We start from the raw sequence: 26,403 nt of genomic DNA on the forward strand, positions 1-26,403 counted from the left end.
CTCCCCCTTCAAGACCGTGAGCCCACTGTTGGGTAGGGACCGTCTCTATATGTTGCCGACTTGTACTTCCCAAGCGCTTAGTACGGTGCTCTGCACACAGTAAGCGCTCAATAAATACGATTGAATGAATGAATGAATGAATGAATAAAACATATCAACAAAATAAAATGAAGAGAATAAATATGTGAAGGGGGAGACAGAGAACGAAACAAAACATATTAACAGAGACAGACAACAAAATAAAACATATCAACAAAATAAAATAAAGAGAATACATATGTGAAGGGCGAGACAGAACAAAACAAAACATATTAACAGAGACAGACAACAAAATAAAACATATCAACAAAATAAAATAAAGAGAATAGATATGTGACGGGGGAGACAGAGAAAAAACAAAACATATTAACAGAGACAGACAACAAAATTAGACATATCAACAAAATAAAATAAAGAGAATAAATATGTGAAGGGGGAGATATTATTAATATTATTACTAATAATAACTTGTATCTACCCCAGAGCTTAGAACATTTAAACACCATTTGCAAAAAAAAAAAATAACCAAAAACCTTCCATGTGGAGAGAGGAGGAGCTGGCAGCGATTCACTCCTTCAAAGTAGAAGCCAAGCGACATCCAAGGGGCCACGGGCCCCTTAGTGACTGAGTAAAGACCCATGTGGCCTTCCTGGAGGAGGGGGCAGAGTCCGGGAAGGAGAGTCTGGAGACTTGGGTTTGCGTCCCATCTCGGCCACTGCCCGGCTGCGTGACCTTGGGCGAGTCGCTTAACCTCCCTGGGCCTCAGTTTCCTCATCCGTAAAATGAGGATATGAGGGATTGCGCGCCTCGTGCGGGACGGAGACTGTGTCCAGTCTCATGGCCTCATAGAGAGGGAGCGTGGCTCAGTGGAAAGAGCCCGGGCTTTGGAGTCAGAGGTCGTGGGTTCGAATCCCAGCTCTGCACTTGCCAGCTGTGTGTGACTTTGGGCAAGTCACTTCATTTCTCTGGGCCTCAGTTCCCTCATCTGTAAAATGGGGATTCATTCATTCAATCATATTTATTGAGCGCTTACTGTGTGCAGAGCACTGGACTAAGTGTTTGGGAAGTACAAGTCGGCAACACGCAGAGATGGTCCCTACACAACAACAGGCTCACAGTCTAGAAGGGGGAGACAGACAACAAAACAAAACATGTAGAAAGGTGTCAGAGTCGTCAGAACAAATAGCGTGGCTCAGTGGAAAGAGCCCGGGCTTTGGAGTCAGAGGTTATGGGTTCGAATCCCAGCTCTGCCATTTGTCAGCTGTGTGACATTATTAAGTCACTTAACTTCTCTGGGCCTCATTTACCTCATCTGTAAAATGGGGATTAAAACTTTGAGCCCCCCAGGGGGACAACCTGATCACCTTGTAACCTCCCCAGCGCTTAGAACAGTGCTTTGCACATAGTAAGTACTTAATAAATGCCATTGTTATTATTATTATTCTTAATTAAAGCTATATGCACATCCTTAACAAAATAAATAGAATAGTAAATATGTACAAGTTAACCAGGTCAGACACAGTCCTTGTCCAACATGGGGCTCACAGTCTTAATCCCCTTTTACAGATAACTAAGGAACAGAGAAGTCAAGTGATGTGCCCAAGGTCACACAGCAGACAAGTATCATACTGTGAGCCCCCTGGGGGACAACCTGATCACCTTGTAACCTCCCCAGCGCTTAGAATCAATCAATTAATCAATCGCATTTATTGAGCGCTGACTGTGTGCAGAGCACTGTACTAAGCACTTGGGAAGTCCAAGTTGGCAACATATAGAGACGGTCCCTACCCAGCAATGGGCTCACAGTCTAGAAGGGGGAGTCAGAGAACAAAACCAGACATATTAACAAAATGAAATAAATAGAATAGATATGTACAAGTAGAGTAATAAATATGTACACTGCTTTGCATATAGCAAGCTCTTAATAAATGCCATTATTATTATTATTATTATTATTATGGCATTTGTTAAATGCTTACTATGTGCAAAGCACTGTTCTAAGCGCTGGGGAGGATACAAGGTGATCAGGTTGTTCCACGTGGGGCTCACAGTCTTAACCCCCATTTTACAGATGAGGTAACTGAGGCCCAGAGATGTTAAGTGACTTGCCCAAGGTCACACGGCTGACAATTGGCGGAGCCGGGATTTGAACCTATGACCTCTGACGCCCAAGCCGAGGCTCTTTCCACTGAGCCACGCTGCTTCTCTATAATTATTACTATTATTATTATTATTCTCAGAGAAATGAAGTGACTTACCCAAGGTCACCTCGCAGATAAGCGGCCGACGCTGGATTTGGAGCCAGGTCCTTCCGGGATGTAGCCACCAGGCGGCGCTGCTTCCCTCCCAGATGAGAATTCCGGGCCTCCGCGCTTCTCTATCGCCCCCTGGTGGCCCTTTGCTCCAACAGCGCCGGCTTCTCCGGGCTGTAGCCACCAGGCGGCGCTGCTTCCCTCCCAGATGAGGATTCCGGGTCTCCGCGCTTCTCTATCGCCCCCTGGTGGCCCTTTGCTCCAACAGCGCCGGCTTCTCCGGGCTGTAGCCACCAGGCGGCGCTGCTTCCCTCCCAGATGAGGATTCCGGGCCTCCGCGCTTCTCTATCGCCCCCTGGTGGCCCTTTGCTCCAACAGCGCCGGCTTCTCCGGGATGTAGCCACCAGGCGGCGCTGCTTCCCTCCCAGATGAGGATTCCGGGCCTCCGCGCTTCTCTATCGCCCCCTGGTGGCCCTTTGCTCCAACAGCGCCTGCTTTTCCAGGATGTAGCCACCAGGCGGCGCTGTTTCCCTCCCAGATGAGGATTCTGGGCCTCCGCGCTTCTCTGTCGCCACCTGGTGGCCCCTTTGCTCCAACAGCGCCGGCATCTCCGGCTCAATCAATCAATCCATCGTATTTATTGAGCGCTTACTGCGTGCAGAGCACTGGACTAAGCGCCTGGGAAGCACAAGTTGGCAACATATAGAGACAGTCCCTACCCAACAGTGGGCTCACAGTCTAAAAGGGGGAGACAGAGAACAAAACCAAACATACTAACAAAATAAAATAAATAGAATAGATATGTACAGGTAGAATAAATAAATAAATAGAGTAATAAATATGTACAAATATATATACAGGTGCTGTGGGGAAGGGAAGGAGGTAAGATGGGGGGATGGAGAGGCTCCTTTCTCACCACCTGCCTCCCCCGGCCTGGATCGCCCTCACCGCTCAACATAGGCCAGACCGCCACTCTCCAGGTCTTCAAAACATTATTAAGGTCGCAAATCCACCAAGATGCCTTCTCTGAGCAAGCCCTCTTCCCCTACCCTTCTCTGGCTCCTTCACCCTTCTGCATCCTCGACGTCTGTGACCAGTGGCCATTCCCCCTTTCCCTTGCAGCGCTCATAGGCAGATCTGTAACCTTTGCATTTGGTGCACAGAAATGCAGTGGTTGTGAGCACAGAGGGGACAGGTAATAACAATGTCATTATTAATAATTAGTAGTAGTAATGTGGCATTTCTTTAGCACTTAAAATATACCAGGCACCGTACCAAGCGTTGGGGTAGGTACAAGAAAATTGCTTTGAACGCAGTCTCTGTCCAAAATGGGGCTCACAATCAATCAATCGTATTTATTGAGCACTTACTGTGTGCAGAGCACTGTACTAAGTGCTTGGGAAGTACAAGTCGGCAACATATAGAGACAGTCCCTACCCAACAGTGGGCTCACAGTCTTCATGCCCGTTTTACAGATGAGGTGAGTGAGGTAGAGGGAAGTGAAGTGACTTCCCCAAGGTCACACAGCAGACAAGCGGCACAGCAGGGATTAGAACACAGGTCCTTCTGACTTCCGGGCCCAGGTTCTCTCCACTAGGCCACACTGTTCAGCGCTTAAATGCCATAATAATAATAATAATAATAACAATAACATGGCTTCAGATACCACGTCAACATGAATGACTCCCAAATCCATCTCTCCAACAATATGCCATGTGAGAGTGGGAAAAGCTGTTTCTTTCAGGACAGTGTCATCAAATCATCAATTACACTTCCACAACTATTTCCCCTCTCTGCAATTTATATTAAGGTCTGTCTCCCCCTCTAGATGGGGTGGGCAGCTCGTGTCTTAATCTTACATCTGATTAAGAAGCGGTGTAGCTCGGTGGAATTTACAGGGGCTTTGGAGTCAGAGGTCGTGGGTTCAAATCCCGGCTCCGCCACTTGTCAGCTGTGTGACTTTGGGCAAGTCACTTCACTTCTCTGGGCCTCAGTTCCCTCATCTGTAAAATGGGGATTCATTCATTCATTCAATCATATTTATTGAACGCTTACTGTGTGCAGAGCACTGGACTAAGTGCTTGGGAAGTACAAGTCGGCAACATGTAGAGATGGTCCCTACCCAACAACAGGCTCACAGTCTAGAAGGGGGAGACAGACAACAAAACAAAACATGTAGAAAGGTGTCAGAGTCGTCAGAACAAATAGCGTGGCTCAGTGAAAGGAGCCCAGGCTTTGGAGTTAGGGGTTATGGGTTCAAATCCCGGCTCTGCCAATTGTCAGCTGTGTAACATTATTAAGTCACTTAACTTCTCTGGGCCTCAGTTACCTCATCTGTAAAATGGGGATTAAAACTGTGAGCCCCCCGTGGGACAACCTGATCACCTTGTAACCTCCCCAGCACTTAGAACAGTGCTTTGCACATAGTAAGTGCTTAATAAATGCCATTGTTATTATTATTATTCTTAATTAAAGGTATATGCACATCCTTAACAAAATAAATAGAATACTAAATATGTACAAGTTAATCAGGTCAGACACAGTCCTTGTCCAACATGGGGCTCACAGTCTTAATCCCCTTTTACAGATAACTAAGGAACAGAGAAGTCAAGTGATGTGCCCAAGGTCACATAGCAGACAAGTATCATACTGTGAGCCCCCTGGGGGACAACCTGATCACCTTGTAACCTCCCCAGCGCTTAGAGTCAATCAATCAATCAATCGTATTCATTGAGAGCTTACTGTGTGCTGAGCACTGTACTAAGCGCTTGAGAAGTCCAAGTTGGCAACATATAGAGACAGTCCCTACCCAACAGTGGGCTCACAGTCTAGAAGGGGGAGACAGAGAACAAAACCAGACATATTAACAAAATAAAATAAATAGAATAGATATGTACAAGTAAAATAGAGTAATAAATATGTACAGTCCTTTGCATATAGTAAGCTCTTAATAAATGACATTATTATTATTATTATGGCATTTGTTAAGCGCTTACTATGTGCAAAGCACTGTTCTAAGCGCTGGGGAGGATACAAGGTGATCAGGTTGTCCCACGTGGGGCTCACAGTCTTAACCCCCATTTTACAGATGAGGTAACTGAGGCCCAGAGAAGTTAAGTGACTTGCCCAAGGTCACACAGCTGACAATTGGCGGAGCCGGGATTTGAACCTATGACCTCTGACGCCCAAGCCGAGGCTCTTTCCACTGAGCCACGCTGCTTCTCTATAATTATTATTATTATTATTATTCTCAGAGAAGTGAAGTGACTTACCCAAGGTCACCTCGCAGATAAGCGGCCGACGCTGGATTTGGAGCCAGGTCCTTCCGGGCTGTAGCCACCAGGCGGCGCTGCTTCCCTCCCAGATGAGGATTCTGGGCCTCCGCGCTTCTCTATCGCCCCCTGGTGGCCCTTTGCTCCAACAGCGCCGGCTTCTCCGGGATGCAGCCACCAGGCGGCGCTGCTTCCCTCCCAGATGAGGATTCCGGGCCTCCGCGCTTCTCTATCGCCACCTGGTGGCCCTTTGCTCCAACAGCGCCGGCTTCTCCGGACTGTAGCCACCAGGCGGCGCTGCTTCCCTCCCAGATGAGGATTCTGGGCCTCCGCGCTTCTCTATCGCCACCTGGTGGCCCTTTGCTCCAACAGCGCCGGCTTCTCCGGGATGTAGCCACCAGGCGGCGCTGCTTCCCTTCCAGATGATTCTGGGCCTCCGCGCTTCTCTATCGCCCCCTGGTGGCCCTTTGTTCCAACAGCGCCGGCTTCTCCGGCTCAATCATTCAATCGTATTTATTGAGCGCTTACTGTGTGCAGAGCACTGTACTAAGCGACTGGGAAGCACAAGCTGGAAACATATAAAGACAGTCCCTACCCAACAGTGGGCTCACAGTCTAAAAGGAGGAGACAGAGAACAAAACCAAACATACTAACAAAATAAAATAAATAGCATAGATATGTACAGGTAGAATAAATAAATAAATAAATAAATATAGTAATAAATATGTACAAACATATATACATATATACAGGTGCTGTGGGGAAGGGAAGGAGGTAAGATGGGGGGATGGAGAGGCTCCTTTCTCACCGCCTGCCTCCCCCTGGCCTGGATCTCCCTCGCCGCACCACATAGGCCAGACCGCCACTCTCCAGGTCTTCAAAACATTATTAAGGTGGCAACTCCGCCAACAGGCCTTCTCTGATTAAGCCCTCTTCCCCCACCCCTCCCCGGCTCCTTCACCCTTCTGCATCCTCATTCCCTCTTTCCCCTGCAGCACTTTATATGCATATCTGCAAGCTATGCATTTGGTGCACAGAAATGCAGGGGTTGTGCGCACAGAGGGACAGGTAATAACAATGTCATTATTAATAATTAGTAGTAGTAATGTGGCATTTCTTTAGCACTTAAAATATACCAGGCACCGTACCAAGCGTTGGGGTAGATACAAGAAAATTGCTTTGAACGCAGTCTCTGTCCAAAATGGGGCTCACAATCAATCAATCAATCATATTTATTGAGCGCTTACTGTGTGCAGAGCATTGTACTAAGCGCTTGGGAAATACAAGTCGGCAACATCTAGAGACAGTCCCGACCCAACAGTGGGCTCACAGTCCTCGTCCCCGTTTTACAGATGAGGTAAGTGAGGTAGAGGGAAGTGAAGTGACTTCCCCAAGGTCACACAGCAGACAAGCGGCAGAGCAGGGATTAGAACACAGGTCCTTCTGACTTCCGGGCCCAGGTTCTCTCCACTAGGCCACACTGCTCAGCGCTTAAATGCCATAATAATAATAATAATAATAACAATAACGCGGCTTCAGATACCACGTCAACATGAATGACTCCCAAATCCATCTCTCCAACAATATGCCATGTGAGAGTGGGAAAAGCTGTTTCTTTCAGGACAGTGTCATCAAATCATCAATTACACTTCCACAACTATTTCCCCTCTCTGCAATTTATATTAAGGTCTGTCTCCCCCTCTAGATGTGGTGGGCAGCTCGTGTCTTAATCTTACATCTGATTAAGAAGCGGTGTAGCTCGGTGGAATTTACACGGGCTTTGGAGTCAGAGGTCGTGGGTTCAAATACCGGCCCCGCCACTTGTCAGCTGTGTGACTTTGGGCAAGTCACTTCACTTCTCTGGGCCTCAGTTCCCTCATCTGTAAAATGGGGATTCATTCCTTCATTCAATCATATTTATTGAGCGCTTACTGTGTGCAGGGCACTGGACTAAGTGATTGGGAAGTACAAGTCGGCAACATGTAGAGATGGTCCCTACCCAACAACAGGCTCACAGTCTAGAAGGGGGAGACAGACAACAAAACAAAGCATGTAGAAAGGTGTCAGAGTCGTCAGAACAAATAGCGTGGCTCAGTGGAAGGAGCCCAGGCTTTGGAGTTAGGGGTTATGGGTTCAAATCCCAGCTCTGCCAATTGTCAGCTGTGTGACTCATTATTAAGTCACTTAACTTCTCTGGGCCTCAGTTACCTCGTCTGTAAAATGGGGATTAAAACTGTGAGCCCCCCGTGGGACAACCTGATCACCTTGTAACCTCCCCAGCACTTAGAACAGTGCTTTGCACATAGTAAGCGCTTAATAAATGCCATTGTTATTATTCTTAATTAAAGCTATATGCACATCCTTAACAAAATAAATAGAATAGTAAATATGTACAAGTTAACCAGGTCAGACACAGTCCTTGTCCAACATGGGGCTCACAGTTTTAATCCCCTTTTACAGATAACTAAGGAACAGAGAAGTCAAGTGATGAGCCCAAGGTCACATAGCAGACAAGTATCATACCGTGAGCCCCCTGTGGGACAGCCTGATCACCATGTAACCTCCCCAGCGCTTAGAATCAATCAATCAATCGTATTTATTGAGCGCTTACTGTGTGCAGAGCACTGTACTAAGCGCTTGAGAAGTCCAAGTTGGCAACATATAGAGACAGTCCCTACCCAACAGTGGGCTCACAGTCTAGAAGGGGGAGACAGAGAACAAAAACAGACATATTAACAAGATAAAATAGAATGGATATGTACAAGTAAAATAAGTAGAGTAATAAATATGTACAGGGCTTCGCATATAGTAAGCTCTTAATAAATGTCATTATTATTATTATTATTATTGTGGCATTTGTTAAGCGCTTACTATGTGCAAAGCACTGTTCTAAGCGCTGGGGAGGATACAAGGTGATCAGGTTGTCCCACGTGGGGCTCACAGTCTTAACCCAAATTTTACAGATGAGGTAACTGAGGCCCAGAGAAGTTAAGTGACTTGCCCAAGGTCACACAGCTGACAATTGGCGGAGCCGGGATTTGAACCTATGACCTCTGACTCTCAAGCCGAGGCTCTTTCCATTAAGCCACGCTGCTTCTCCACAATAATAATAATAATAATAATAATTATATCATATAATAATAATAAGAATAATAATAATTATTATTATTATTATTCTCAGAGAAATGAAGTGACTTACCCAAGGGCACCTCGCAGATAAGCGGCCGACGCTGGATTTGGAGCCAGGTCCTTCCGGGATGTAGCCACCAGGCGGCGCTGCTTCCCTCCCAGATGAGGCTTCTGGGCCTCCGCGCTTCTCTATCGCCCCCTGGTGGCCCTTTGCTCCAACAGCGCCGGCTTCTCCGGGATGTAGCCACCAGGCGGCGCTGCTTCCAACCCAGAAAATGATTCTGGGCTTCCGCGCTTCTCTATCGCCACCTGGTGGCCCTTTGCTCCAACAGCGCCGGCTTCTTCGGCTCAATCAATCAATCAATCGTATTTATTGAGGCTTACTGCGTGCAGAGCACTGTACTAAGCGCTTGGGAAGCACAAGCTGGCAACATATAGGGACAGTCCCTACCCAACAGTGCGCTCACTGTCTAAAAGGGGGAGACAGAGAACAAAACCAAACATACTAACAAAATAAAATAAATAGAATAGACATGTACAGGTAGAATGAATAAATAAATAGAGTAATAAATATGTACAAACATATATACATATATACAGGTGCTGTGGGGAAGGGAAGGAGGTAAGATGGGGGAATGGAGAGGCTCCTTTCTCACTGCCTGCCTCCCCCTGGGCCTGGATCTCCCTCGCCGCACCACATAGGCCAGACCGCCACTCTCCAGGTCTTCAAAACATTATTAAGGTGGAAACTCCGCCAAGATGCCTTCTCTGATTAAGCCCTCTTCCCCCACCCCTCCCCGGCTCCTTCACCCTTCTGCATCCTCATTCCCTCTTTCCCCTGCAGCACTTTATATGCATATCTGCAAGCTATGCATTTGGTGCACAGAAATGCAGTGGTTGTGAACACAGAGGGGACAAGTAATAACAATGTTATTATTCATAATTAGTAGTAGTAATGTGGCATTTCTCTAGCACTTAAAATTTACCAGGCACCGTACCAAGCGTTGGGGTAGATACAAGAAAATTGCTTTGAACGCAGTCTCTGTCCAAAATGAGGCTCACAATCAATCAATCATATTTATTGAGCGCTTACTGTGTGCAGAGCACTGTACTAAGCACTTGGGAAGTACAAGTCGGCAACATACAGAGACAGTCCCTACCCAAGAGTGGGCTCACCGTCTTCGTCCCCATTTTACAGATGAGGTAAGTGAGGTAGAGGAAGTGAAGTGACTTCCCCAAGGTCACACAGCAGACAAGTGGCAGAGCAGGGATTAGAACACAGGTCCTTCTGACTTCCGGGCCCAGGTTCTCTCCACTAGGCCACACTGCTCGGCGCTTAAATGCCATAATAATAATAATAATAATAACAATAACGCGGCTTCAGATACCACATCAACATGAATGACTCCCAAATCCATCTCTTCAACAATATGCCATGTAAGAGTGGGAAAAGCTGTTTCTTTCAGGACAGTGTCATCAAATCATCAATTACACTTCCACAACTATTTCCCCTCTCTGCAATTTATATTAAGGTCTGTCTCCCCCTCTAGATGTGGTGGGCAGCTCGTGTCTTCCAACTTCCATGTACTGGGCTCCCCCAAACGCTTCATATAATGCTCTGCACACAGCAAGCGCTAGATACCACGGATTGATTAATGAGCTCATCGTGATTATAGAACAATTATACCACCATCACAAAGGTTTGGATAGACTCACTGCAGCAACCAGACTACCAGCATCCAAAAATGGTGATTATAAGAGGGAGATTTTGCCAATTGGAATTGGAAAAACAAAAGTAATTGGAAGTCATGGTATTAGCTCCACGTGGGAGAGGGACTGTATCCAACTTGATTTGCTTGGGTCCACCCCAGCTCCTGGTACAGTGCGTAGTACATAGCTAAGTGCTTAACAAATACCATTATTAATAGTGACCATAATAATAAAATGGGGATTCAATACCTCTTCCCCCACCTTCTTATACTGTGAGTTCCATGCGGGACGGGGACTGAATCCGACCTGATAATCTTGAATTTACCTAGGGCTTGGTACAGTGTTTGGCACAAACTGGGCACTTAAAATGCCACCACAATTATTATTATACAGAAAGGGGTTAGGAGGCCACCTTGTTTCTAACCAGATTTCTGTCCTCTCTCTCTCTGTCTCCTTCCCCTGCCTTGTTAACTAGAGGAGAGGGGTTTGGCTCAGCAGATTGGACATTGCTTATGAGGCCACATGGGAGATTAATCAGTGGTGTTTATGTTATGCAGACCACTAAGTGCTTGGGAGTCTTCAACAGAGCTGGGAGACAGGATCCCTGCCTTCACGTGTCTTACATTCTACCAGGGGAGGCAGACCCTAAAATAAAAGTACAGGTAGGTGGGATATCTGGGGCACAAGTGTGTGTGCTAGTGTGTGCACCCTACCAGTTGGGCTACCTATGCATAGGTGTGAACTTACTGGAGTTGTCTGCTTGTGGGTGCTTGCACGTGCCACCTATGATGTCTCCGTTGTGTGTGTGTCTAGTGACAACTCCCTGTCACGGGCCTTGGAATCAAGTCACAAGTGTATTTGTCGCTGCGTGATTGTGTGTGCACAGAACTGAAATTTGCACGAAGCAGCGTGGCTCAGCATTAAGAGCCTGGGCTTTGGAGGCAGAGGTCATGGGTTCAAATCCTGCCTCCACCAAGTGTCAGCTGTGTGACTTTGGGCAAGTCACTTAGCTTCTCTGTGCCTCAGTCACCTCACCTGTAAATTGGGGGTGAAGACTGTGAGCCCCCCTTGGGACAACCTGATTACCTTGTAACCACCCCAGCGCTTAGAACAGTGCTTTGCACACAGTAAATGCTTAATAAATGCCATTATTATCATTATTATTTTTACACTCACCCAGGTAGGCTATTTACGCATGAGTGGGTATTATTTCAGTTGTCTGCTTGGGGGTGCTTGCATAGAGTTACCTATGATGTCACCATTCTCAATGTGTCTGGTTATAGTTCCCCATCTTGGGCCACAGAATCAGACGGTCATGGGTTCTAATCCCAGCTCCATCACTTGTCTGCTGTGTGACCTCGGGCATGTCACTTCCCTTCTCTGTGCCTTACCTACCTCATCTGTAAACTGGAGATTAAGAAGTGAACCCAAAGTGGGACAGGGAGAATGTCCACCCCGCTTTGCTTTTGTTCCCCCAGTACTCGCATCAGTGCCTGCCGCGTTTCGGGTACTTAAATACCACAAGGGATTAATTCCAGCTCTGCCCCTTGTCTGCTGTGTGACCTTGGGCGCGTCCCTTCACTTCTTTGGGCCTCAGTTGCCTCACGGGTACAGTGGGAATGGAGACTGTAGGCCTTGTGTGGGACAGGGGCTGTATCCAATCTGACGGCCTGTGTCTAACCGAGCTCTTGCTGCAGTGCCTGACACATGCGAAGCACTTAACACATACCACAATTATCATCATCACTACTATTACAACAGAGTTAGTAGACACATTCCCTACCCACAAGGTGTTCCCAGACTAGATGGGGACATGACTATAAAAACATGTGATGTATATTCTGGCATTTAAGCATTGAATACCCTAAGTATTGTGTTTATTATTAGAAAAGGGGGAGGGGAAAGCAGAAACCCAGAGAGATGGAGGGACACCGCTAAAGTCACAGTCCAAGTCACTTAAGTCGCTTCAATATGACTGATTGATTCCCAGGTCGTAGAACCTCCAGTCTGAGCCACTGCCCACCTCCCACCCACGTCACCTCCTTCCTGTCTCTTGGGCCTAAGAAGATCATGCCGTCCGGCCTAGCCCCGCACGACAAAGTTGACGGGGGCAGAGAGAAATCTGAGACTCTCCCACCCAAGGGAGCCACATTCTTCTCAAGCCCCTCAGGCTGGGTATGGGAAGAGGGAAGGAGAAAAAGAGGGTGTCATCACCCCCTCTGTTTGCCCTCTCAAGTCTCCAGCCCCCTTACATGCGTGGGTGAGACTGAAGGAATGAAAGGTGGAGGTTGGGAGGGAGGCGGGAGGGTGCTAGCTTGTCAATCTACAAATTAGAAGCTGGTGACATCCTCCTGCTTTGAGTACACTGCTGATACCTCCAAATTATAACCCTTCTGGGGAGCTGCCAGTGGATCGAGGGATGCAGGAAAGACAAAAAAAATATCCATTTTATTCCATACAGATGTAGATGGGCTCACGGAGCCCAGGCAGCCAAGGGGACAGGGAGGAGAGGAGGGAGCCGGACCATGCCATTTCTGGTGGTAGGATGGGAGGGAAACCATTCTGCATCTTCCCACTTTAGAATTTGCTGCTAGTCCTTTCGCCCCCGCCCTTATGCTCATCCAGGAGGGATGGAGGCCATAGGGTAGTGACACATACACACAGACACACACACATCCCACTACTCCTGTCCCTCGCTCCCCCTGGGTGGCCCCCTCAGGCGGGAAAGAGAGTCTGTACTCCTGAAGCCAGAGCAGGCCCGACAACTCCCAACGGACCAGAGCGGGAGTAAGACGCGCTGACTATAGAATTAAGGGCCCCGGCACGACTTCACGCCCGGTCTTGAGGTCCACGGAGTACGGGCCCAGGACTCTAGACCCCTGTTTCCAGAAACCTTTACCCGCCAAAGAGGGGCAGCCCCTCTCACCCTGCTCCTGTCCCGGCCCTCGCTCTCACACAAGAAACAGACACACATGCACGCACACGCCTCCATCACCTCCTAGATTTGCAAGAGACTGATTTGGCACCCATGATGCAGGGTTTGACCCTTGACTCCTAAACGAAATGGCATTGTCTGGAAGGGGGGGGATACAGTTTCAGGCTGGGGGCGGGGATGGGTGTCCACGGGGCAGCAGCCCAGTGCCAACCGATTCCCTCATGGTGGGGCCGGCGCAATCAATCTATGAGTGTCCATAACCCCAGGTGAGTAGCCGGTCAGTCCTCCACTGTCCACGGGGCCGAGGAGTCCAGTTCGGGGCTGTGCTGGGGCTTCCTGGGGACAGATGTGACCGTTGGTTGGTTGATGAGGTGTGCCGCAGCCCACCCAGGGGGAGAGAGCCAGCCAAACACAGTTGGGGGGCGGGGAGGAGGCTTGGATGGGTCTCCAGTGGGGAGCCAATTCCTCCAGCCTGGGATCAGGAAGTTGGATGTTGGGGAGGAGCCTGGTCAGGGGTCACTGCTGCGCTCGGAGGGACTCAGTCACTGCCCTGGTTTGTGGACCAGAAGGATGCAGTGGATTGTGTGTGTGTATGTGTAGTGGGGAATAATGGACAGAGTTCCCTTCACTATAATCTCTCAAGCACTTCGTGTAGTGCTCTAGACTTCAGTGCTCTATAAAAGCCCATCGATTCCTTCCACTTGCCCGCAACAGAACCCAGACAGCTCCAAGCTTAAGGCATAAAACTCACCATTCTGTCCAGTCCTGTCTGCACCAACACGTCCTTGGGAGGCAGGGTTGGACCAGGGGGCAGGGTCTTCCAGGATGCACCTGGGGCTCCTCAGGCTCCTTCCTGGGCCCTAAGGATGAACCGAGTCAGGTCTCAGGTCAGGGGGGGGCTGCAGCCCCAGCCCCATCTGTACCCCCATGCTGCAGCTGGACTGTCCCCTGCAGGCTCACTCACCCCAGAAGTGAGAGCGAGCACAAGAGGAAAAGAGGAAGCGAGTGTGGGAAAGAGAGAGATCCCAAGTAAGAGCCAGAGATGAGGGGCGACCGCTCGGGCAGAACAGAGCAGCTGCCATTCACACACCCTGCAGGGGAGGCCCTGGCTGGCTTGGTCACCCCAAGGCAGGACACCCCAGGCAGTCTGGGTTTCCCCCAGAGTCACAGCCCCTGCAGACCCCACCCCCAATTCCCCAGAGGCTTACCTTTGAACAGGGTTGTCTAGGAGGCTTCTCCAGGGGGCAGAAACAAGCTGGGCTTCTGCCCTTTCTCTGAGGCAGCCAAGTCCCCGAACACTTACCCACTGCCACGCTGGTCCTTCACCCCTGCTCCACTTCCAGTCCACCCACAGGAGGCCGGATTGGGGCAGCTGACCCCAAATTTGGCCTAGCGCTAGACCACACCCCCTCAAGCACCCTCTTTGGCAAACGATTTAGGAGACAAAGTCCCTGCTCACTGGGAGCTCACAATCTAAGTCAGTCAGTCAGTTCATCGCATTGCAGCGCTTCCCGTGTGCAGAACACTGTGCTCACCCGTTGGCACATACTACAATAGAACAATGCAACAAACATGCCACAACAAGCTCACAGCCTCGAGGGGGAAGCAATGACTTTGGAACAACATGGGGAGAATGCTTCAAAGAGGTCAGCATTACACAGCACACATGGCTCCTGCTCTTAGGAAACTTCCGATCTACATGACAGACATTAAAATTGAGTTATATGCAGGTGGAACGGCTTAGACACCGTCAGTACTTGAAGTTGTACATGCTGAACCCATGATGAGCTTGAATCGGCATGAAAAACAAGTAAACCGGTAGGTAGAGTGAAGGGTGGCAATATTGCATTAAGACAGCAAGAGTGTTTATCGTACGCCATTTGACGGAGCACCGTACGAAGAGCACGACGGGGGTGAGAGGCCTCAGTCAATCGTATTTGTCCAGCACTTACTGCAGAGCACAGTATAACCATCGACAGACAGATTCTCTGTCCACTATGAGCTTACCATCCAGAAGGGGAGACTGACATTGATAGGAATAAATTACGTCCATTTCAGTAGGAGCCGTGACAAGTGGGTGGAAGAGTCAATTGGAAATATTCTGTAGACTAGATTCCAACTCAAGGAGAGATTTGCACTGGTAACTCCGTCTCCCGGGCGCACATCTATTAAGTACTCAACGAATACGGTTGGAGACTCAGCTTCTGCTCTTACAACGAATCCTGTTGGAGACTGAGCCTCTGCTCTTACAACCGCGCTTGTGCTGGTGGTGCTCTGGATCAGGCCAGAGTATTTATTGAGCACGCAGTACTGTATTAAGCATTTTGGAGAGCACAACGGAACGGACATTCCTTGCCCACAAGCAGTTTACAGTCTACTCCACATGGGTGGGGCTACTGAACCCCAACTCGCTGCTGGGCTTTTGTGGGGCTCTCATGGAGTCCCGCAGTGGCATAATCGGAGACTTGTATCTTAGGGTACACGAACTGGGAATTCGAAAAAAGAGTCCCCCGACGGCGAGCTGCGGTCGGCGCGATTTGCCCTCGAGGCGTTCACCATGGCATTGCCACCCCACCCCTTCCCCATCGGCGGGTCTTGGTTCCCGTCCCCGGGAGGGGGGACTCACATTCTGACGCTCCAGGACCGATCCACGGCGCTGAATTCAGTGAGGAGAGTGGAGAGCAGAGGGCAAGTTTTCCGTGGATGGGGGCTGGAGATGTACCCAATTTTGTATAATGGGGTGGGGGGTTGCACAAGCCCTGTAGAAACTGCCTTGAATCCGGCACATTCCAGGAACAAAGTCCTGTGTTGAGGTTGTGGAAGGTCACTCGATTGGATGACTTTATGGTCGAGTGGGCAATACTAGCTAACTGGGGCCTGGCAAGAGCACAGGAAGAGAGCTCAATGACAAAGACACACAGAGACACACAGAGGCACTCAGAAACAGTGAGCATGCACCCCCATGCACCCCATGATTTCAGCCCCATTGAAACCCTCACCTCCAGATGCAGAGCAGCAATCGTCTCCCTAAAAAACAAACGAACTTCATTGCATCATGACCCCTCAACTTCCTCCGCTCCAGAGAACCAAATCAGAGGCTCGGCTACCAACACCGCTAACCACACACATCAGTGTCCAATCCGACAGCACTTGGAACACATATTAAGTGCCTGCCAAACACCATCATCTGATCAACAGAATGAGCAAGGAAATGCTATCCAACACATTCTCCTACCACCCTCAGCCCTCTCCACTACATACACATCATTAATCCAACTGACAATGACTATCCAGCCCTAGTCTCCTGCCTGCCCTGCTACATACACAACTCCAGCTTCCTTCACCCACCCCAACTCCTTGGATAATTCAGTACAGGTGATATCACTTATCCCAACCCTAGATGATCAACTCCATTGCTATCACTACCTAGCTTGTATCTACTCCAGTGCTTGGCATAGAGTATTTAACAAGTACCATTATTTTTTGTCAATAATACAAAGTCAATCATATTTATGGGGCACTTACTGTAGGCAGAGCACTGTCTTAAACACTGGGGTGAGTACAAACTCCTAACTGCTGCCCCCTTCACCAGGGTGCTGCCACCACCACTAGGTCAGTTATCCCCTATTTGGGTCTCCCTGCTTCACCCTTTTAATTCAAACCCTGAGCCCAGCCCATTCCTCAACCCCCTCAATCACCATAATGAATTAAAAATCCCTAATATCCCAAACCTAAGCATCCAACTCCCCTCACGAGCCACTCCCTAACGTCAGTTAGCCCCACATTAAGTCACCCCCCAAAAGCATCAGGCCAAGTCACTTCTGATCCATCAAAACCAAACCATTTGTCCTACCTGCCTCAGCACCACCAGAACCACTGACTAATGAAGTAGGTAGAGAAAGCCAACTTTGGGGGGCTCTTAATCCAATACATCAACTACCACAACTGAAGAAAAGATAAGCTCATCATAGGGCCATTACAGGCCCTCCTCACCAAAACGCCAGAGGAACACACTCTGTCTTCTCTCCTCAGCCTACAGCAAATAAAACCCACAGGCCTTACCTCTGGGACGTCAAAGGGGCACTGCCCTTGCCCCATGGAGTGGAGAGACTAAGGGAGTGAGTGGGTTTCCAGGAGGCAGGGCTATAAGACCAAGGAAAAAAAGAGGCAGAAGGCGATTAAGGAGAAGAGCATTTGCAGCTGCTCAGCGTTAAAAGGATCTGGAAAAGCACCCTTAATTATAGACACCTGCAACCCATTCAAATACTCCTCGAGGATAGGGTCTAATTCTCAGCCAGGGCTTTTGTTAATATGTTTTGTTTTGTGGTCTGTCTCCCCCTTCTAGACTGTGAGCCCACTGTTGGGTAGAGACTGGCTCTATGTGTTGCCCACTTGTACTTCCCAAGCGCTTAGTACAGTGCTCTGCACACAGTAAGTGCTCAATAAACACGACTGATTGATTGATTTTCCAGTTTCCCAAACTGTCCATTAGGCCTTGGAAACTGGTAGTACATTGTGTGAACTGACCTCCATGAACCCACACTTCAGTGGAACGGTTCTCCGGGTCGAGGAGATACAATGACCGGTGTTTGTAGAGAGAGTAATATTTGCATGGTCTAAGCTTGGTCATCCTAAGCACCGCTGGGGGATGAGAGGGGAGAAAGAGAAGGACTCGTAACACACCACCAGGTTCGGCAGGAATCCCCATCTAGAACCGTGGAACTGATCTGGAGAGATGACAGGATTACCGATCCCGAGATCCTGGGTCTCCCATCCCGCTCTCTGGAAAAAAGCTGAGAAGCGTGTGCATTACCAGACAGATCGGTCTCAGGGCTGGGAGGAGGAAATCAGCAGTATCGGAGCGGGAAGGACCGATGGGTAAGGGGTTTTAGACAGCCTAGTTTGGAGCAAACACTAGTCTCCCCATCCCCGAAAACACTGACCCTAAGGCCAAGAGAGGATGTATACAAACAGCTGCAGCCGACTGCTGCAATGTCCTACTAAGACTTGCCCAATATCCCCCTCACCCCCAGATCCCCAATTCTGTTACTCCACAAACTCCAGTCCTCTCTAGACTGTAAGCTTATTGCGGGCAGGGAATGCGTCTGTCCTACCGTACTCTCCCAAGTGCTCAGTACAGTGCTCTGCCCGCCGGAGGCACTCCATCAATACGATTGACTGATTGAAGGGGCAGAACTGCATGCCTGCTAGACAGAATTCAGTTTCTGGTATAATACCTGCCTTCTATCCTCCCGGCCCACACCCCCGTTGTCTTGATCTCAGGCAGGAGTCTGCACAACCCTGCCCCACAGAGAGAAATAGGCTAGAGACACCGATAGACACCCTGATCTCCTCCTGCCATTAGATGCCACAAACTTCCACATTAAGCCCAAAAAGGTCCCTTCTCCGGGGAATGAGGCTGGAAAGCGACCCTGCAGGCAGGACTGCCTTGTACTTTCCAAGCGCTTAGTACAATGCTCTGCACACAGTAAGCGCTCAATAAATACGATCGAATGAATGAATGGTAGTCCTAGGGAGGCTTGACTCATCTACAGAACTAAAGGCCCTGGGTCTTCTCAGTCCCAGGCAAGTCAGACAGAACTAGATTCCTGCGCAAAGCCCCGGCCCCTGTGCTCCCACGAGTGGCAGCCGCCTCGTCACTCTTCTTCCTCCCTATTATTCACCCCCCTCCAACACACACCCCTTCTCTTTGGGATAGCAGTGCAGCCCACTCGGGAATGGGGAAAATCTGGGAGTTGCCTTTGCTCACAGCATAAGAGAGATGATCCTCGAGGCCGAGGAGAAGCCCTGAGCAGCTGCTGCTCTGGACAGATGCCCCTGGAACCAGGAACTGCCCTCAGGTCTGAGCACAGCAGCCTGCTCCCTGATGGCACTAATAGGGATTCGGGGCGGCTGCCTTGTGGCAACAGGCGTTGGCCTGGGAGGTTGCCTTTTTCTCAATAATTGAGCCCCATGGTGGTACTACCTTTTGTTCTGTGAGGCTTCGCCTCCCTACCATCACCCGGTGGCACTGACCATTTTTTAGGGTGTTTGTGAAGCACTCACGACGTGCCAGGCACTGTACTAAGCGCTGGGATAGAGAGAAGCTCACCTGTTTGGACATGGTCCACGTTCCCAATGGGACTCACAAGTCTTAATCCCCATTTGAGAGATGATATATCTGATTCTCAATCATATATCTCTTCTTAATCCTATATCTGATTAAGAAGCAGTGTGGCTCGGTGGAATTAGCACGGGCTTTGGAGTCAGTGGTTGTGGGTTCAAATCCCGGCTCCGCCACTTGTCAGCTGTGTGACTTTGGGCAAGTCACTTCACTTCTCTGGGCCTCAGTTCCCTCATCTGCAAAATGGGGATTCATTCATTCCTTCATTCAATCATATTTATTGAGCGCTTACTGTGTGCAGAGCACTGTACAAAGTGCTTGGGAAGTACAAGTTGGCAACATGTAGAGACGGTCCCTACCCAACAGCAGGCTCACAGGCTAGAAGGGGGAGACAGACAACAAAACAAAACATATAGAAAGGTATCAAAGTCATCAGAACAAATAGCGTGGCTCAGTGGAAAGAGCCCGGGCTTTGGAGTCAGAGGTTATAGGTTCGAATCCCGGCTCTGCCAATTGTCAGCTGTGTGACTTATTATTAAGTCACTTAACTTCTCTGGGCCTCAGTTACCTCATCTGTAAAATGGGGATTAAAACTGTGAGCCCCCCGTGGGACAACCTGATCACCTTGTAACCTCCCCAGCGCTTAGAACAGTGCTTTGCACATAGTAAGCGCTTAATAAATACTATTATTATTATTCTTAATGTAAGCTATATGCACATCCTTAACAAAATAAATAGAATAGTAAATATGTACAAGTTAATCAGGTCAGACACAGTCCTTGTCCAACATGGGGCTCACAGTCTTAATCCCCTTTTACAGATAACTAAGGAACAGAGAAGTCAAGTGATGTGCCCAAGGTCACATAGCAGACAAGTATCATACTGTGAGCCCCCTGGGGGACAACCTGATCACCTTGTAACCTCCCCAGCGCTTAGAGTCAATCAATCAATCAATCGTATTTATTGAGCACTTACTGTGTGCTGAGCACTGTACTAAGCCCTTGGGAAGTCCAAGTTGGCAACATAGAGAGACGGTCCCTACCCAACAGTGGGCTCACAGTCTAGAAGGGGGAGACAGGGAACAAAACCAGACATATTAACAAAATAAATAGAATAGATATGTACAAGTAAAATAGAGTAATAAATATGTACAGTGCTTTGTATATAGTAAGCTCTTAATAAATGCCATTATTATTATTATTATTATTCTGGCATTTGTTAAGTGCTTACTATGTGCAAAGCACTGTCCTAAGCACTGGGGAGGATACAAGGTGATCAGGTTGCCCCAGGGGGGGCTCACAGTCTTAACCCCCACTTTACAGATGAGGTAACTGAGGCCCAGAGCAGTTAAGTGACTTGCCCAAGGTCACATAGCTGACAATTGGCGGAGCCGGAACTTGAACCTATGACCTCTGACTCCCAAGCAGAGGCTCTTTCCACTGAGCCACGCTGCTTCTCTATAATTATTATTATTATTATTATTCTCAGAGAAGTGTAGTGACTTACCCAAGGTCACCTCGCAGATAAGCGGCCGACGCTGGATTTGGAGCCAGGTCCTTCCGGGCTGTAGCCACCAGGCGGCGCTGCTTCTCTCCCAGATGCGGATTCTGGGCCTCCGCGCTTCTCTATCGCCCCCTGAATGAATGAATGAATCCTAAGTATATTTATATGTATATATATACATATATGTATATATATGTATATATATACATAAATATATGTATTTATATGTATATATAAATATATATAAAGTACCTACACACACACACACACATATAAATAAATTCACTCACCAGTTTTTCATTCTCTTCCTGGGCTTGTTTCTTGGCATCAACCAACTGCTGTTTCAGTTTCTCGATCTACAGAGATGAGAATAACGACCTATTGAGAAATGGCAAACGCTCCCCTTCTCTCCCCCACACCAAACAAAATCGATCGCTCTGTGACATTGTCCTGAAAATTACTGCGAAAGAGAGGGGGGGAAAGTGTCCACAGTGAAGCAACTGTCATTTATTCACTCATTCAATCGTATTTATTGAGCGCTCACTGTGTGCAGAGCACTGGACTAAGCGCTTGGGAAGTCGGCAACATCTAGAGACGGTCCCTACCCGACAGCGGGCTCACAGGCTAGAAGGGGGAGACAGGGAACAAAACCAAACATACTAACAAAATAAAATAAATAGAATAAATATGTACAAATAAAATAAATAGAGTAATAAATACGTACAACTGTCCTTCCTGAATCTCCGGAGGAGATTCAAGGTGATCGGGCTGTCCCCCGTGGGGCTCCCAGTCTTCATCCCCATTTTCCAGATGAGGTCACTGAGGCCCAGGGAAGCGAAGTGACTTGCCCAAAGTCACCCAGCTGACAAGGGGTGGAACTGGGATTCGAACCCATGACCTCTGACTCCCAAGCCCGGGCTCTTTCCACTGAGCCACACTGCTTCTTCATTCATTCATTCAATCGTATTTATTGAGTGTTTACTGTGCGCAGAGCAGTGTAGTAAGCGCTTAATAATTTTGGTATTTGTTAAGCGCTTACTATGTGCAAAGCACTGTTCTAAGCACTGGGGAGGTTACAAGGTGATCAGGTTGGCCCACGGCGGGCTCACAATCTTAATCCCCATTTTCCAGATGAGGCCACTGAGGCCCAGAGAAGTGAAGTGACTTGCCCAAAGTCACCCAGCTGTCAAGCAGCGGAGCCGGGATTCGAACCCATGATCTCCGACTCCCAAGCCCCTGCTCTTTCCACTGAGCCACGCTGCTTCTCTAGAAGGAGATAATATGGATAACCAGCGTTACCCCATTGGTTCCGTTTATCGTATTTACCGAGCGCTTACTGTGGGCAGACCACTGTACTAAGCGCTTGGGCGAGTCCAACGTGAGGATAAACAGACACATTCCTTGCCCCCAACGAGCTGCCAGTCTAGAGGGGCGAAACTTAAAGCGTTCAGTAAATACGACTGAATGAGTCAGATCAATCAAGCAATCAATCAATCAATCGTATTTATTGAGCGCTTACTGTGTGCAGAGCACTGTACTAAGCGCTTGGGAAGTACAAGTTGGCAACATATAGAGACGGTCCCTACCCAACAGTGGGCTCACAGTCTAAAAGATGTTAACAGAAATTGAAAAAAGGACCGAAGTGGACGTAAACGCCGCGGGGCCGGGATCCTCAGTCACTTCACTTCTCTGGGCCTCAGCTCCCTCATCTGTAAAATGGGGATGAAGACTGTGAGCCCCCCGTGGGACCACCCGATCACCTTGTAACCTCCCCAGCGCTTAGAACGGTGCTTGGCACATAGTAAGCGCTTAATAAACGCCATTATTATCATTATTAGAGAAGCAGCATGGCTCAGTGGAAAGAGCATGAACAAATCACTTCTGGGCCTCGGTTGCCTCCTCTGTAAAATGGGGGTTTAGAGTGTGAGTCCCATGGGGGCCAGGGACTTTGCCCCACCTGATTAACTCGTGTCTGCCTCAGCGCTTAGAACAGTGGTTGGCACATAGAAAGTGCTTAACAAGTACTGTAATTTGTAATATTGACTGCTCTGTGCCTCAGTTACCTCATCTGAAAATGGGGATTAAATCCTACTCCCTCCTACACCGACTGCAAGCCCCACGAGAGACAGGGACTGGTTTAACTTGTCTCCCCCTTTTAGACTGTGAGCCCACTGTTGGGTAGGGACTGTCTCTATATGTTGCCAATTTGTACTTCCCAAGCGCTTAGTACAGTGCTCTGCACATAGTAAGCGCTCAATAAATACGATTGATGATAATGATGATGATCTACTTTAGTGCTTAGAACAGTGTTTAGCACATAATAATAATAATTCTCCCCCTTCTAGACTGTGAGCCCACTGTGGGGTAGGGACCGTCTCTCTATGTTGCCAACTTGGACTTCCCAAGCGCTTAGTCCAGTGCTCTGCACACAGTAAGCACTCAATACATACGATTGAATGAATGAAAATGTATTTTACTTGTCCATATTTATTCTGTTTATTTTGTTAATATGTATTGTTTTGTTGTCTGTCTCCCCCTTCTAGCCTGTGAGCCCGCCGTCGGGCAGGGACCGTCTCTCTATGTTGCCAACTGGGACTTCCCAAGCGCTTAGTCCAGTGCTCTGCACACAGTAAACGCTCAATAAATACGATTGAATGAATGAATGAATGGGCTTCGGAGTCAGCTCCGCCAACTGTCAGCTGTGTGACTTTGGGCAAGTCGCTTCACTTCTCTGGGCCTCAGTTCCCTCATCTGTAAAATGGGGATGAAGACTGGGAGCCCCCCGTGGGACCTCCTCATCACCTCGTAACGGTGCTTTGCACATAGTAAGCGCTTAATAAATGCCATTATTATTATTATTAATCAGAGGCTTCCTGCTTACCAAGTCTCCTTTCTCCATATCCTGCTTCTTGAGGTAGCTTAATACGGACACCGCGTCCTTCTCCATCTTATATTGCTTCCTCTTTAGTTCTTCGTTCTCTTGGGCCAGTTTGCGGGAAGCGTCCCGGTATTCCGTCCGGGACAGCTCTGTGATTTCCAGACGAGTCTCCCAGAGGGTCGCGTTGGCCTTGGCTCGCTCCATTTCGGATTCCTTGGCCAACTTCAGGGACTTTTTCCTCCCCTTTTTCCTGTGTGGGAAGGAGGCGTTTCAGAGTGGGCGCCTCCGACTTGCCCGCTTTCGGAGAAAGGGTTGGCCTTTCATTCGTTCGATCGTATTTATTGAGCGCTTCCTGTGTGCAGAGCACTGGACTAAGCGCTTGGGAAGGCCAAGTTGGCAACATCTAGAGACGGTCCCTACCCGACAGCGGGCTCACAGTCTAGAAGGGGGAGACAGACAACAAAACAAAACATATTAACAAAATAAAATAAATATGTACAAATAAAATAGAGTAATAAATATGTACAAATATATATACATATATACAGGTGCTGTGGGGACCTTTGGTCATTCATTGATTGAGCGCTTACTGCGTGCAGAGCACTGTACTAAGTGCTTGGAAAGTACAGTTCGGGCACATAGTAAGTGCTTCACAAATACCCTTATTGTTATTATTATTATTATTATTATTATCCCAGCGCTTAGAACAGTGCTGGGCACATAGTAAGCGCTTCACAAATACCATTATTGTTATTATTATTATCCCAGCGCTTAGAACAGTGCTGGGCACATAGTAAGCGCTTCACAAATTCCCTTATTGATATTATTATCCCAGCGCTTAGAACAGTGCTGGGCACATAGTAAGCGCTTCACAAATGCCCTTATTGTTATTATTATCCCAGCGCTTAGAACAGTGCTGGGCACATAGTAAGCGCTTCACAAATGCCCTGTTATTATTATCATCCCAGCACTTAGAACAGTGCTGGGCAAATAGTAAGCACTTCACAAATGCCCTTATTATTATTATTATTATTATTATTATTACTATCCCAGGGCTTAGAACAGTGCTGGGCACATAGTAAGCACTTCACAAATACCATTATTGTTATTATTATTATCCCAGTGCTTAGAACAGTGCTGGGCACATAGTAAGTGCCTCACAAATGCCCTTATTGTTATTATTATCCCAGCGCTTAGAATAGTGCTGGGCACATAGCGCTTCACAAATACCATTATTGTTATTATTACCCCAGCGCTTAGAACCGTGCTGGGCACATAGTAAGCGCTTCACAAATCCCATTATTATTTGTATTATTATTATCCCAGCGCTTAGAACAGTGCTGGGCCCACAGTAAGCGCTTCCCAAATGCCATTATTGTTATTATGATTGTTATCCCAGCACTTAGAACAGTGCTGGGCCCATAGTAAGCGCTTCCAAAGCGCTTCCCAAATGCATTTATTGTTATTATTATTGTTATTCCAGCGCTTAGAACAGTGCTGGGCCCATAGTAAGCGCTTCCCAAATACCATTATTGTTATTATTATTGTTATCCCAGCGCTTAGAACAGTGCTGGGCCCATAGTAAGCGCTTCCCAAATACCATTATTGTTATTATTATTGTTATCCCAGCGCTTAGAACAGTGCTGGGCCCATAGTAAGCGCTTCCCAAATACCATTATTGTTATTATTATTGTTATACCCAGCGCTTAGAACAGTGCTGGGCGCATAGTAAGCGCTTCCCAAATACCATTATTGTTATTATTATTGTTATCCCAGCGCTTAGTACAGTGCTGGGCCCCTAGTAAGCGCTTCCCAAATGCCGTCGTTATTATCTTGATTGGCCTGTCTCCCCCTCAGCGCTCAGTACGGTGCCCGGGCACGTAGTAGGCGCCCCCCAACTGCCAGCCACGGGGAGGGAGGGCCCCCGGGCTTTGGTGCAGAGCGTTTTGCGGAGGGTGGGCGGGTCCTCACCCCTTCGCCTTCTCCTTCTTCTTCCTGCCCTTCTCCTTCGCCATCACCGCCCTGGTCCCCAACCGCGCTCCCGTTGCTAAGGACACTCCGGTTGCTAGGCTCCGGGCAGGACGCACGGCGTCATGACGTCACGCGCAAACACCAGCTCCCCGTTGCTAGGGACGCTCCGTTTGCTAGGCTCCGGGCAGGACGCACGGCGTCATGACGTCACGCGCAAACAGCCTCCCCGTTGCTAAGGACGCTCCGGTTGCTATGCCCGGGGCAGGACGCACGGCGTCATGACGTCACGCGCAAAACACCGCCTCTCTGTTGCTAAGGACGCTCTAGAGGGGACAGGCGGCGTGGTGACGTCACACGCAGGCGGGGTTGGGGCCCCGCCTCTCTGTCGCTTGGGAAGCTTGAGTTCCCCAGGGCGCTTGGCGTGGTGACGTCACGCGCAGGCGGGCTGGGAGGGGGGCCCGCCTCTCCGCCGCCGAGGAGGTGCGGCGTGGTGACGTCACACGCAGGCGGGCTGGAGGCCCGCCTCTGTCGCTAGGGAAACAGATTGCCGGGGATACGCAGAGCGATGACGTCACGCGCAGCCCAGCGGG

General features: G+C 48.7%; 1 protein-coding gene across 10 annotated transcripts in view; it reads right to left on the bottom strand.

The window, feature by feature from the left end:
• Window positions 1-25,943, bottom strand: part of LOC119944754 (basal body-orientation factor 1-like) — a 45,815-nt gene extending 19,872 nt beyond the window's left edge. The window contains exons 1-7 of one of the 10 annotated variants that reach the window (XR_005455949.1): window positions 25,814-25,943; window positions 23,846-24,092; window positions 21,255-21,320; window positions 20,968-21,096; window positions 18,021-18,130; window positions 17,400-17,480; window positions 15,163-16,364 (exon numbers count right to left, since the gene is read on the bottom strand). Coding sequence is in view for 3 of the 10 variants with exons in the window: in XM_038765888.1 (XP_038621816.1) it covers window positions 13,616-13,673; window positions 14,089-14,197; window positions 15,964-16,324 (528 nt within the window). In the remaining 7 variants the exon portion in view is untranslated. Of the gene's footprint in view, window positions 1-2,297; window positions 2,426-12,829; window positions 13,674-14,088; window positions 14,198-14,545; window positions 14,855-15,162; window positions 16,824-17,399; window positions 17,714-18,020; window positions 18,307-19,677; window positions 19,698-20,967; window positions 21,097-21,254; window positions 21,321-23,845; window positions 24,093-25,813 lie in introns of those variants that run through there. The other 9 variants (XR_005455947.1, XR_005455948.1, XM_038765890.1 and 6 more) reach the window with 9 other exon arrangements.
• Window positions 25,944-26,403: the final 460 nt, after the last annotated feature.

This window comes from Tachyglossus aculeatus, chromosome 23 (assembly GCF_015852505.1).
Source record: "Tachyglossus aculeatus isolate mTacAcu1 chromosome 23, mTacAcu1.pri, whole genome shotgun sequence".
In the NCBI taxonomy this organism is placed as follows: Eukaryota; Metazoa; Chordata; class Mammalia; order Monotremata; family Tachyglossidae; genus Tachyglossus; species Tachyglossus aculeatus.